Here is a 12,872-nt window from a genome sequence, read left to right as displayed (position 1 = left end):
CACATCAGTTAAATAACTATGCGTGTGCAACATTGCTGTTCATGTAGGGTAAGAATTGAGCCAGATCGAAATACGTATATAATTATAATTCCCCCCTTGCCGACTGGAATCGTTACTTGACCTCAAAAAGGGTACGAAATGCATCAATTTGAATAGAGGAAAGCAAAGTCAGTGCCAAGTGCCGACACTATAATTGACTGAATAACATCGTTATGCCAGTAACATTATTGATGGTTACGTAATAATATGTTACAAGGGATATCAAGAGGTTAGGTTTACGTAATAATTAAATGAAAACATAACGCTAATTTTATGACATTTAATAATATATAACCACTCCTGACGTTCGAGATAAATACATTCCATGATTGTATCAACATTCAATACAGTCCATACGAATGACAACTACTATAAACCTGCTTGTGGAAGCAGCTTGATTTATGTAACGCTTCCATTAGCCGGCCTAAACATACAGTGGTTGTTGACACGAGACTGTGCTACGAGTTCAGGTACTCCTAAATGCGGATCACAGTTTCCTGTCAAGACCAAAGTTCGTAAACACTAGACGTCTAGTTCGCCGCCTGGGTGAAGGTCGCCAAGAAGTCGGTGACAATCTTCTTCAGTGACTCGTCAGACTCCTTGGTGATCTGACCATCCTTGGCGATGGTGGCCAACAGGCTCTGGTGGCTGGTTTTGATGTGCTGGGTGAACTCCTTCTCGAAACCGGTGATCTTGGTGGGGTCCAGTTTGTCGAGGTGACCACGGACACCGCAGTAGATGATAGCAACCTGGAAAACAGAATGTGATGTGAATTACGGAGCTACGAAAATAACATGTTTTTAGGTGTTTGAAAATTATGATACATTACCTGCTCCTCAATAGCCATAGGCACGTACTGTCCCTGCTTCAGGAGCTCAGTCAGACGCATACCACGGTTCAGCAGCTGCTGGGTAGCGGCGTCCAAGTCGGAACCGAACTGGGCGAAAGCGGCGACCTCACGGTACTGGGCCAACTCCAGCTTCATGGAACCAGCCACCTGTCACACGGTATTACGTAATTAGTAGAAATCAATATTCAAAAGGCTAACTCAAAGAATGCTCAAACTTAGCAGACTGCTTGACTAATTAGTGCGAATATTTACGACTACCAAACTAACTGAAAAATGTCCACTAGTGTCTGGCAGTTTAAACTGACCTGACATGAAGTTTATCTGTTAAGTTTAATATCAAGTCAACAAATCATAAATAAGCTGCTATGAAGGCTATGCCTACCTGCTTCATGGCCTTGGTTTGGGCAGCGGATCCTACACGGGATACAGACAGACCGACGTTGATGGCGGGACGGATACCCTTGTAGAAGAGCTCAGTCTCCAAGAAGATCTGTCCGTCAGTGATGGAGATTACGTTGGTGGGAATGTAAGCAGACACGTCACCAGCCTGGGTCTCAATGACGGGCAGGGCAGTCAGGGAGCCACCACCCATCTTGTCGGACCTGGGGGGAAATAACATTACTTGTAAATCTTAAAGATACTAATGCTTTTAAATTAATACCACATGATTTAGTTTTATTGAAACTACAATCTTAAGAAAGTATTTTTTTCGATCTAAGTCTCAATTTAGTTTTTTTACCACATGAGTGATATTTATTTTGCTGTGTACTTACATCTTGGCGGCACGCTCAAGCAGACGGGAGTGGAGGTAGAACACATCACCGGGGTAGGCCTCACGACCGGGGGGACGACGCAGCAGCAGTGACATCTATACAATGAAAAAACATTTCACTGTTAACTTATATGATGGATATTACAAGTGGATACTTGCAGACAGCTGATGGATAAGATAAGGTTACATGACAATATAATGTAAAATGCGTTGTTATGGCTAGTATATCAAAATTATAATTTTATCACTCATATATCCTACTACTCAAAGAAATTAAACCCAAAACTTGGAAACCAGATAACTGGCAGCATTATAAGTATTAACTTTTAAATAAAAACAGATATGTTAATGTGAAATGCATAAAGTTTTATTTACCTGACGGTAGGCAACAGCCTGCTTGGACAAGTCGTCGTAGATGATGAGGGCGTGCTTGCCGTTGTCACGGAAGAACTCTCCCATGGCGCATCCAGAGTAGGGCGCCAAGTATTGCAGGGGCGCGGCGTCGGAAGCGGTGGCAGACACGATGATGGTGTAGTTGATAGCACCTGGTTACCATGACAAGTTCGTAAGAAGAACCTTCTATCGGCCGTGAGAATGGTCGAATGATCACTACCACTACTTGACTGAACCACAGAAGACCATGGAAAAGATTGCGTTCTTAACAAGATATTGGTACTTCTTTCTAAATCTTTTTCTTACATAATGTAAAACAGATCATAACCTAACACTTATCATTCTCCCTAACATATTCTGTCATTGAAAAGCTGAAGTTCTCACCAGCATCAGTCAGCCTCTTCACGATCTGGGCGACGGTGGACCTCTTCTGTCCGATGGCGACGTAGATGCAGTACAGCTTCTTCTTCTCATCCTCGCCCTTGTTGAAACGCTGCTGGTTGATGATGGTGTCGATGGCCAGGGCAGTCTTGCCAGTCTGACGGTCACCAATGATCAACTCACGCTGACCACGACCGATGGGTACCAGGGAGTCGACGGCCTTGATACCTAAAGTATAATGGGGCTGTTAAATATCGAGTCGAGGGTAAAAATATGAATTGGTGATTTTTCTTCTAAATTAGAATAATTGAGTTACGTAAACATTTGAGTGTGGATCGCGATCACAAACGAAAGACTTGAGATGGACTAAAATTACTCACATGTTACAGACATGTCTTTCAAATATAAAAATGTATCTATGTATAAAATGAACTCTAGAACCATTTACGTATTTACTAATAGTGGGAGTCCTCAGTGTCCCAGCTAGCTAACAGCTATTATACTTAGGTTAAGAAACATAAGTATAATAGAAGAAAGAACTGAAGTTAAGAAAATCCAAGTGCAGCAAATAAAAACTCACCAGTCTGCATAGGCTCGCGCACAGACACACGGGGGATGATACCGGGGGCCTTGATACCGACACGCATACGGGACTTGGTGTCGATGGGTCCCTTGCCGTCGATAGCGTTACCCAGAGCGTCGACTACACGACCGAGCAGTTGCTCGCCTACTGGCACGTCGACGATAGCGCCGGTACGCTTGACGATGTCTCCTTCCTTGATCAGCTTGTCGTTACCGAATACTACAACACCGACGTTGTCGGGCTCCAAGTTAAGGGCCATACCCTAAGGAAAGAGGATTAAATTAGCACAATTCTTAATGCTGTGCTGAGATGGCAGGCTTGTGGTGATGAACATTTTCTTGCAGCTACATTGAACTATTCCATACTCTAGTTTTGGTTTTTAAAATGTACTCCTGGAATCCTGCTATGCAGTAAAGTTATGCAACATAATGCAGACAATTCCAGTATCAGTATCTGAATTTTAAATTGCTTGATTTTTTCTTGGTACAGTTATTAGTGCATTAATAGTTAAAACATTAACATAATGTACATATAAATGCACAGATTCTTCTAACTAACATGTTTGAAAAGAAAACTATAACGGATATTTTTCATAAGGAGTAGAATCTAGTTACATAACAATCAGAGAAATATAATTTAATCAACCATTATTCATTATCTGATTCATATCAATCAAAAATCTATTAATATGCCATGCCTATAGGAAGAAAATATGAAAAAAGCTCTTTTTATTTTTCTACAGCCTGTTTTTGATCCAACAGCTGGATAAAGGTATATAGGGTGTAGATTATGTAAAATAAAAATGTACAAACCTTAAGACCGGAGGAGAATTCCACCATCTCCTCGGCCTGGATGTTCTTGAGACCATAGACACGGGCAATACCGTCACCAATGCTCAACACACGGCCAGTCTCCTCCAAGTCAGCCTAATTGGAAAAAACAAAAAAAAAAATGAAACTATGGGAAATATCCTTCTTTCTTCTGGAGTTGAGGTCTGATTTATTATAAAAATCATTCATATTTCTATTTGAAATTATATTATATTTTTAATTTTTAACTGATGAAGATCTAAGACAAGAAAACATTTTCAGGACTTATTCTTTTTAATTCCTCTCTGTTGACTAAAGAGGATTTCATTACTTTATTGCATATATAACCAGTTGATGGTAACTAAAGTTCATTGGCATGGGGTTATTTGCCCTTATGAGGTTATATGGCTACACATTCTAACTACCCTATAATAATAATATATCTTCTCTTATTCTTCTTGTTTAGAAATATAATTGATTCATTTAATGTAAATCTAATTATGTTGTAAGAATGTCAGCTGTCAGTGTTGCTGGAACATTTAGGCTATGTACTGGATGTGAATGAACTGAACCACAGATATAGGTCATGGATCAATACCATCCTCCTTGAAGAGCATTCTCATCCTTAGTAATTATAATAATTCTACAAATCAGAGCAACTCCAGTATAAGCAGACTGATAGTTATAGATAAGGATTTATGTAATACTACTAACCTTGGGAGCGGCACCCAGGATCCTTTCCTCCAGGATAGTGGAGATTTCAGCGGCCTTCTGGGTGGGAGAGACATGGAAGTTGCGGGCAGCAACCGCCACGGCGGGGGCCGCGACACCCGCGACCTTCGATACCTGCCGACCGACATAACCAACATCAACACATTTCACACCATATTATAACACTAAGCCGTTACACTAACACTCCTTTCAGCTTCTCACTACTTATTTTCTAATTTATTTCACTAGTTTCATATTTCTGAAGAGCTGAAAATCGAATCGCCCCGTATTACATAACACCGATCATACACAACAGAGTATTTTAATTAAGCAAGTGTTACGGAAATATTATCCAGAATATCGACATAAGGGAGCTTATACTTACATAAGTAAAATAAATTAAGAAATTACGAACATTTAGTTATGATTTCTAACCCTTAGACATTTTGAGATATTTGATAACCGGGTACAATTTTCATGTTACAGGGTTATACACACGTACCAATTATAATCTAAAAGATAATTACCTGCGAGGCGGCATTAGGCAAACGCCTGGCTACTGAGCCGGCAATACGAGCGGAGATGAGAGACATGTTTCACTAATTCTTATAACTATGGCAGACGAATAGATAGAGGCCCGTGGTAGTCGAAGTTCTCCGCTCACGACTCGTTGCGGTAGAACAGGAAGTGACATAATCGATTCCAGTCTATGGTTATGTCTGCAGTAGAAAGTGCGTTTAGAAGTTCAAACATTTACGACTAGCAATCTATAATCACCAATTAAAATCTTTGGTATTTTCCTTTTCAAAAGAAAATATAAAAAAAAAATTAAAGGCATACCGATTCATCGAAGTTACTTCACAGATCAAGTCTAATGATTAAAACTTTTTGCTCCTAACGTTCAACAAAATAATTTTACATTTCAGAACGCACTTTGAAACGGATGTGAATTATGATCATAAGGCACACGTTTATAAACAATGTGTTGAAATTATTTCTGTAGACTGAATCGATGATAGTTAATCATTCAAGAAACAGATCTTCATTTCGTCATCACTCTATGTCTAAGAGAGTGTCAGGAAAAATATCAAAAATTACGTTACTGACTTTGTAAACACTCGGACGTCCCGTTCCAGTTTCAATCTTTGTTGATACTTTTAACATTCTAAACAGCACAACTGGAATAAACTTCATAGTTCATATCAACAAATCCTTATAATTCATGACAGCACATAAGTAGTTAATACTTAATGATTTATTGCGTTCCATAATGTACCTGATGGTCTTGAAAATATAGTGAAACAGAAACATAATGTTATGGAACCTGTCGAGCACAGCAATAACTTAGGGGAGAGGAAGCAGTACTCTTTATTACCATAGCAGGCTGCCTGATAAGCGGTAAAATACTAGTGTAGATGCTCCTAATGCTGCTGTAAGCGAAGAGGAGATGTAAGTAATTTGTAACTTATTTTTTCCTTTGTGTGGCACACGGTTTACTTGAAAAATAACGTATTATGTTTCAAATACAAATATTTGTACAATAAATATCTGGAACTCTACTGTCAAGTACTTGTTGACAGTTTTATATTTGATTGTTTTGAACTGCCAAATTCCTTTTCCATAAATGTCTGTACAAAAAATAAATTTAAGCATACACATTAGTATTGCTGTCGCATTTCTTTCCTTAGGAAACAAGTAGATTGGAGAAAAGAAGAGATTACTTCATGATCTGCGACATGTTCTTATAGCGGAACGCAGTTGTCAGAATTGCGCGACTAATACGATTCCAATAGAACTTTAGTATTCTTCATTATTTTTATTGATAACGATGTGTACTGTTTGTCGTAAGTGTTGTATCGATCAATGAGTGTATAATAACCGGTGAAATGGCCATATTTGAGAAAACATCGCATACGAAAGCCCTGGTAGATGACACTGAAATTCTGACCTGCACAATTGAAAATTCACAAACTGTTAGGAAACATACAGTGAGTACTGTTTTTTGTTTTGAAACATCTCATGGTCTGCTGGTCTGTTGAAGAAACCTTACACTTGACTTACGTATTGATTTAACGGTTGATTACGGGATACCGTAAATCAAAATAATAGTTTGTTGACATTTAAGTTACATCGATAAATCGGTCTGTTACTCGCCTTAATTATAAAAAAGGAGTGATTACCTAATTATTTTATATTAGTCGATGTGTTGCGTGTGCTATAAATCTTCAACTTTTTTCGTAGGAATACACATTGCGGGTTTCCCGAGGTATCTTAAGGGACACGACTTGGACAGTGTCGCGGAGGTACAAGGACTTTGTCGAGTTACACGCGGCGCTGGCCCCGAGCGGCTACGACCTGCCTTTACCACCAAAGAAGTATTTTGGAAACTTAGATCCATCATTTATTGCTGAAAGGCAGATAGCATTACAGGTTTGTAGTATCTCCTATTTTATTTATCAAACTCTTTCTTAGCTCTGTTAAATGCTGGCACTATGGTATAGTTAATGTCCTCATGTTAATGTAAAATTCATCTTTAGCTCCACTAGCTACTGTTTCACAGTCCAAAAAGTGTAATTAAAAAGAAACTAATGAATATGCTTTTAAATAGTGATGTTTGCTGAAAAGGCAAGCAGAAATTATCAAACAAAGAGAGTCTCAATGTCCTATAAAGGACAAACTTCTTACATAAGTACTGGTTTCTTAACACAAACAATATAGTTATGAATAAATAATTTGTTTTTTTATAATTCTCTAGCTTTTTTGTTTCACTACAGTATTTTTCCTACATTGGGATTGTAATAAACTGATTTATTTTTCAAAAGTATGAAAAGCAGTATTTTAAAGTGATTTTTATAAACACTGCATTATAGACATAATGCCTATAGCTTTTAGTTGCAATTTGCTCTGGCTTATGGTTTTACTTTTTTCAGAACTACTTAAATGAAATCTTGAGGCATGATGAACTGGCGTTGTCTCGTCAAGTTAGAAGCTTTCTGGATCCTCACAATTATTCTTCAAATGCAGCAGGTAATTCTTTATATTATATGGAATTTAAATTGTAAGAATGCAAAAGAAATGTGTCAATAAAAAAGGCAATATTTGGGTATTGGCAGTAGGCAGAATTCATTTTACATTGGATGTAGAAGGGCAAAGACAGTAGAGTTGTCTTATATTATGAAAGCAAAACTCTTTCTCAAATTCACCTGTTTAGGAATAAACCTCTACAAAGTTAATATATTTAATTTTTATTTAACCAAATCTGTTACTGAATACCAACTGAATTAATGCAATGTTATTAAATGAGCGCTCATAAATATTAATGAATACTGTCAGGTGGTATTTATACTATTTACAAAGCATTAAGTACAATATTCACATGCACTTGGTACAATACTGTATGACTCACGTTATTATAATAAATTTATTTACGTAGGTATTCTATTTGCATGTTATCTGTAAACTGCACTCAAATAGAAGGTAATTAACCTATTAAAATGTGCTCATTGTGACCTAGTGATACAATGACCAGATTTGTTTATATAAAGGAGTGAAGCGATTACTAATAGGGTTGATGACTGGGTTTTAAGAGTAAAAATCTATTAAGTCCTTCAGGTAGATAATTGAAAAGTATTTGGCACGTATTTTTTTATTTTTCTGACCAACGGAAATTGTCATAGATTAACTGTTTAAAGTTAAGGAGAGGGGGCTTGTGACGTAACAATATCGTAAAATTTATAGCATGTTGTGATGTCATGCGTAATTTCCATTCACCATTTGATCAATTTATGTTTGGGGGTCATAATAGGTAAGGTAGGTAAGGAATTGTCTATAAATTGCGTAAGAATCTCTTACAATTAATATAGTTGAAAATATAATATTTTTTGTAGTATCTTAAGGTAATTGCACTCTAAATGTAAATACGTAATTACGAGAAGGTAAACAGTTTAAAAGGAACGCATCTACGTGTTTCTTTAGACTAAATATTTGATAAGGCTTGTTAGCACATATACCTAGCTTAAAATGAGTCTGCTATGACTATATGATGCACTAGCAGTGCCGTATTATCCATAAGGCACTTTAGGCTAGTGCCTAGGGGCCCACTATGACCAGGGGCCCACCACCAAAGTAGGCATCTAAAAAAAAGCTAGATAATTTTTTTACTGAATGAAATAACTTAAACCAAGGAGGTGCCCACTCCTTTGTTGCCTGGGCCCCTGGATCCGGCCTGGTGACCAGGGGCCCAACACTTACGATAAAAAAAAAGTACGGTATGAAAAAGGAGGGCCTGAAACGAACTGTGCCTAGGGGCCCCGAGATGGTTAATCCGGCCCTGTGCACTAGCTGTGCCCCACGGTATCATTCAGGCTGTTAGTAATTCTGACGTTTAATTTAAGTCTTAGATTTTTTACAATATAAACTGTTAGGCAAAAATCGTCTCCCACTGGACGACAGAGGAAGGAAATCGTCGCCTAGGTGGTCCGCGGAAAAAGGTGGAACGGTGTGACGATCTATTCATTTGAACGGGATGTACGTGTCCAGTAATCGCAGATATAGGAAGGTCTGGAACAAAATGGGGGAGTCCTTTGCCCATCAGTGGGTCTAAAACAGGATACCTAAAAAAAAACACTATTTATTAAATTTAAATAGAGGTTCCAGTTCCTTGCGTCGCGTGATGTTTGACAAACATTCAAGTAACATGCACATACAAACATGCTCAGGATTAGAATTCGTGCAGCACACAAATACTTGTCTTGTTCTACGCGGAAATCAACGCGCGACACACCACGCACAGTGGATTTGGCGTGGAGATCTCAACCACTTGGCTATCTGTGCAATACGTCCTGCCAGGAATGCTGTCAGATAACTGTTTTTAGTCCCAGGTTGTGAACTTAACTTGGCCACCAAATACTCTTTCTGGTCTGAAATTACTTGTGAATCTGAGTGCAGTGACCTTCAGTAACAATACGACGAAAATTGTTTACACATGTAAAGTAATGCTAACCTAACCTACTGGCCTAGTTACATGGAAATCAATGTAAAATACGACACTGCGACGCGTGCGACGGTTAAAAATCGTACGTTTAGAAGTCGTGATAGATAGTATTTTTTCAAGTATTTTGGTATGTATTCTTGTTTCGTAAATTTTTGGGTATCGCAACTTGCGATACCCAAAAATTTGCGATTCGCAACTCTGAAGTAGCTATATCCTTCCCTACGGATTGCTTTTCAATTCAGTAAAATTTGCCTGTAAATATCCCAAAGATCTCTTTCCGATTGTCAATTCCAGGTTCCAATATTTGGAATCCAGGTTTCTCAACAACAAGATGTGTACTGCCGCTGTGGCAGTTCTGTTCTGTGTGACGAAAATGTGTCAATTAAATGATCCCCCATCAGATAAATCGTTCCGGTACGGTTCGATTCACGTGACATTGTAGCAATCATTTGTTTCGTCATTGATACGTCACATCAGGGACTGCTTACTCGTGAATCATTCGAGCGTTTTTCGATACGGATGTCAGTTATTAATTATAGATTTGGACAAATATTTACAAATTACACACATGTTTCCACAATGACCTTTTAGTTCGTCTTCCTGTGGATAAAAAACTGCGATTGAGCCAAACCCACTCAGCGCGAAGTGTCGCGGGTTCGGTCCCCGCGTAGGACAAGAATTTGTGTGATCCACGTATGCTTGTCCTGGCCCTGAGTCTGGGTGTCTTTGTTCATCTGACTCGAATGTTTGTGAAACCCACCGCGACATAAGGATTGGGATCCTTAAAGCGGGAATCTTTTCAACAAAAATCTTTAATATTATTTTCTAGTCAGGCCTGGGCTTTTATCAGTTTCCATATTCGCAGAAAGAACTAAGGTTGCCTTCTAGAAATCATACACTTTAAAATAATATTTCGTTACATTATCCGAGCGGTGTAAAGTAACTCTTTGGTCAAGGCGATAAATGATAGTCTGCGATTCGAAGTCGCGTTGCATGTCTATTGCCAGTGAATGGCTCAATTGGTATTGTTGTAGTTCTATTGGATAAAACTCTACTCAATAAGTACACATTCAGGACAATGTTACCATAACACATACAACAATTTACCTAAAAATATTAATTGCGCATAAACAATCCTTGTAAGTTGTAGTTAGTCTCGATTCGATTTAAGAGTAAGATCTCGGCCCTATTTCCGTCTTTAAAATCTTAGGTGATTTTTTTTTGCAAATACTTGATTTAAATATAGTAAAATTAAGCTGCACTTGTTACGGTCGGTCCTTCTATGACATAACGAGTTCCTCCGTGTTTCAGAAGGCACGTTAAATTGTAGGTCTCGGATTTTGCCGGGTAGTTAGAGCTAGAAAGTCTAACAACCAGTCCGACTAAGGTGTATCGTTTGGCCTTGGTTTGAGGAGGTCAGATAGTCAGTCGTTGCTTGTAACACATCGATACTTAGCTGCATCCATTTAGACCGAAAACTGACTCCAACATTGCTGGGAAAAGGCTAGGATAATGATGATGGATTTTTGTGTTTGATATACCGGTATAGATTACCTCGATTTATGGGAAAGAATCGTTATTTGATAGATGCTTGAATATTGTTACAGAGTTGGCGCTGCAAACAGTATCCATTGCCCTCCGAGGAGAAGGCCGCTTCGAACTCAAAGGTGCTATCGCCGACATCGGATGGCGGATAAGGAAATATAACTTCTTAGTTAGTTGCTTTAACAAGTTGCTATAAACTACTATAACTACTCTTTTTAGGCATTTCATTATGAAAGTGCATTACATAAAATCCAGCATAGTTCAATCTAACGAATTTTGTTGTGAAATGAATATACGATTTATCTTTTAACTTGAACACTGCCTACCAAAAGTATGAAATCATAATTATGTTAATAGTTTTCGTATTTAACCACGTGGATGTTCCTAATACATTAGTACCGAGTGCCTTATCCCTAGTACAGGAATAAGGACTACACATTTGCACTATTAAATGTGAACTGTAATTACAGTTTTCCCGAGTAAAAATAGTGAAATTAGTTGTGCCTTGTTTGGTTTTTCTATAACTATATCAATCAAATAGATAATATGTGGTTTTCTAGTACATACATATTCTGTGATTATACCTATTATAATAAAACCAATGACGTGAATATTCCTTTGTTATGAGTCACGAAATATGATAGCTGTCTTTTCAGGCAATAAAAATATGATAAAAATTGAAGTGCTCATCATTTACGTTGTTTTAAAGTATAAAAAAACTCATTATTTATTTTAAGTATTCACAGAAATGACTTATTTTTTTCATGAGTTCAACACACTGGTTTTCTTCTTATGTGTGAGGGGGTTTAACCAACATTGAGACACAAATTGAGTGCAAAATGTATTTTAATAGCTTGTAAAATATTGATTTCAGGTAACAGATACAAAGACTCAAGAAAACTGTATACTCTCGTGGCAGAACTTCGGTCCCGATAGATATTTAAATGACAAGAAATTACAGGCGGCCCTTAAGAGTTTACAAAATCTTAGTGTAAGTATAAAGTACCTTATTTAAATATTTAAGTGTCAACCCTTCTTTTAAGGCTGACAATGCACTATTAATGACCGTATCTTGACTTATTCTTATATAGTAATCTTATCACGTTATAGTCGAATTTCACCTACAACTATGATTGGGTAGATATTAAAAAAAGAGTTCGAGAAAGCTTTCTACACTCGCTCTGCTGTACTTACCTCTGGCTAGTTATGTTATAATAATATCAATTATATCGTCTTTATGCAAAGGTATCTTCCTATAAATCCTGCCTATAGCAACAAAAAAGTTGGAAAATTAAATCCAGTATACAATTCTGTTCTAATTTTCGTACTGGTAATTTGGTAAACTGGTGACTGGTTATTTTCGTAATGGTACTCAAAAAGATTTATATTTCATTTTCCAGCATCCTCACATAGACCAAATATTAGCATTTCAAAATTTAGACACGGGAGTGTACGTAGTCCGGAGTATATATGAAGGTGGGAGCTTACGAGACATGATCTACCAGACTGAGTACAGCGGGAGCCATCTCGCGAAGTATTCCAACCCTAAGAACATCAGGCCCTTTGTGGAAGAACAGATCTACGATTATGGAAGGCAAATCTTGGAAGCTTTGAAGTTCTTACACGATAAGGGTTTACCGCATGGTACGTTATTTTAACCTATTACCATTATTTTTTTGTTTTTTCACGTGCAAAGCATCCGTTCAGACGGAAATAAAATACTGTATACAGCTTAAAGCCAGAAAGACTGTTAGCTGGTCCTAATATAGCATAGAAATAGACTATCACCAGAAGCA

At 37.7% G+C, this 12,872-nt stretch overlaps 2 protein-coding genes across 2 annotated transcripts in view; one reads left to right on the top strand and one right to left on the bottom strand.

Moving 5' to 3' along the window:
* Window positions 1-304: 304 nt before the first annotated feature.
* On the bottom strand, window positions 305-5,226 carry LOC113503412 (ATP synthase subunit alpha, mitochondrial). The gene is made up of 10 exons (XM_026885362.1): window positions 5,066-5,226; window positions 4,542-4,673; window positions 3,831-3,944; window positions 3,016-3,280; window positions 2,439-2,663; window positions 2,037-2,206; window positions 1,663-1,757; window positions 1,272-1,491; window positions 869-1,036; window positions 305-788 (listed from the first exon to the last, which is right to left on the bottom strand). Exons 1-10 carry the CDS (start codon window positions 5,129-5,131, stop codon window positions 570-572), a joined length of 1,674 nt encoding a protein of 557 aa, XP_026741163.1. The 5' UTR covers window positions 5,132-5,226; the 3' UTR covers window positions 305-569.
* Window positions 5,227-6,120: 894 nt separating this feature from the next.
* Window positions 6,121-12,872, top strand: part of LOC113503418 (PX domain-containing protein kinase-like protein) — a 10,782-nt gene continuing 4,030 nt past the window's right edge. Inside the window, exons 1-6 of the mRNA XM_026885377.1 lie at window positions 6,121-6,526; window positions 6,780-6,968; window positions 7,469-7,565; window positions 11,139-11,245; window positions 11,951-12,067; window positions 12,477-12,720. Of these exons, the coding sequence (XP_026741178.1) occupies window positions 6,425-6,526; window positions 6,780-6,968; window positions 7,469-7,565; window positions 11,139-11,245; window positions 11,951-12,067; window positions 12,477-12,720 (856 nt within the window). The 5' untranslated portion in view covers window positions 6,121-6,424. The remainder of the gene's footprint in view (window positions 6,527-6,779; window positions 6,969-7,468; window positions 7,566-11,138; window positions 11,246-11,950; window positions 12,068-12,476; window positions 12,721-12,872) is intronic.

This window comes from Trichoplusia ni, chromosome 2 (assembly GCF_003590095.1).
Source record: "Trichoplusia ni isolate ovarian cell line Hi5 chromosome 2, tn1, whole genome shotgun sequence".
Taxonomy (NCBI): domain Eukaryota; kingdom Metazoa; phylum Arthropoda; class Insecta; order Lepidoptera; family Noctuidae; genus Trichoplusia; species Trichoplusia ni.
Note: the sequence above shows the minus strand (reverse complement) of the source record. Positions and strands in the feature narration are given on the sequence as shown.

What these genes read in the sequence shown, in the direction of transcription:
- LOC113503412 (XM_026885362.1), bottom strand. Translation starts at nt 5,131, where the DNA reads ATGTCTCTCATCTCCGCTCGTATTGCCGGCTCAGTAGCCAGGCGTTTG. An exon ending in GAAGAGGCTGACTGATGCTG is followed by an intron (nt 2,207 to 2,438) that starts GTGAGAACTTCA and finishes CATGGTAACCAG; the next exon opens with GTGCTATCAACTACACCATC. An exon ending in AGGCTGTTGCCTACCGTCAG is followed by an intron (nt 1,758 to 2,036) that starts GTAAATAAAACT and finishes TTCATTGTATAG; the next exon opens with ATGTCACTGCTGCTGCGTCG.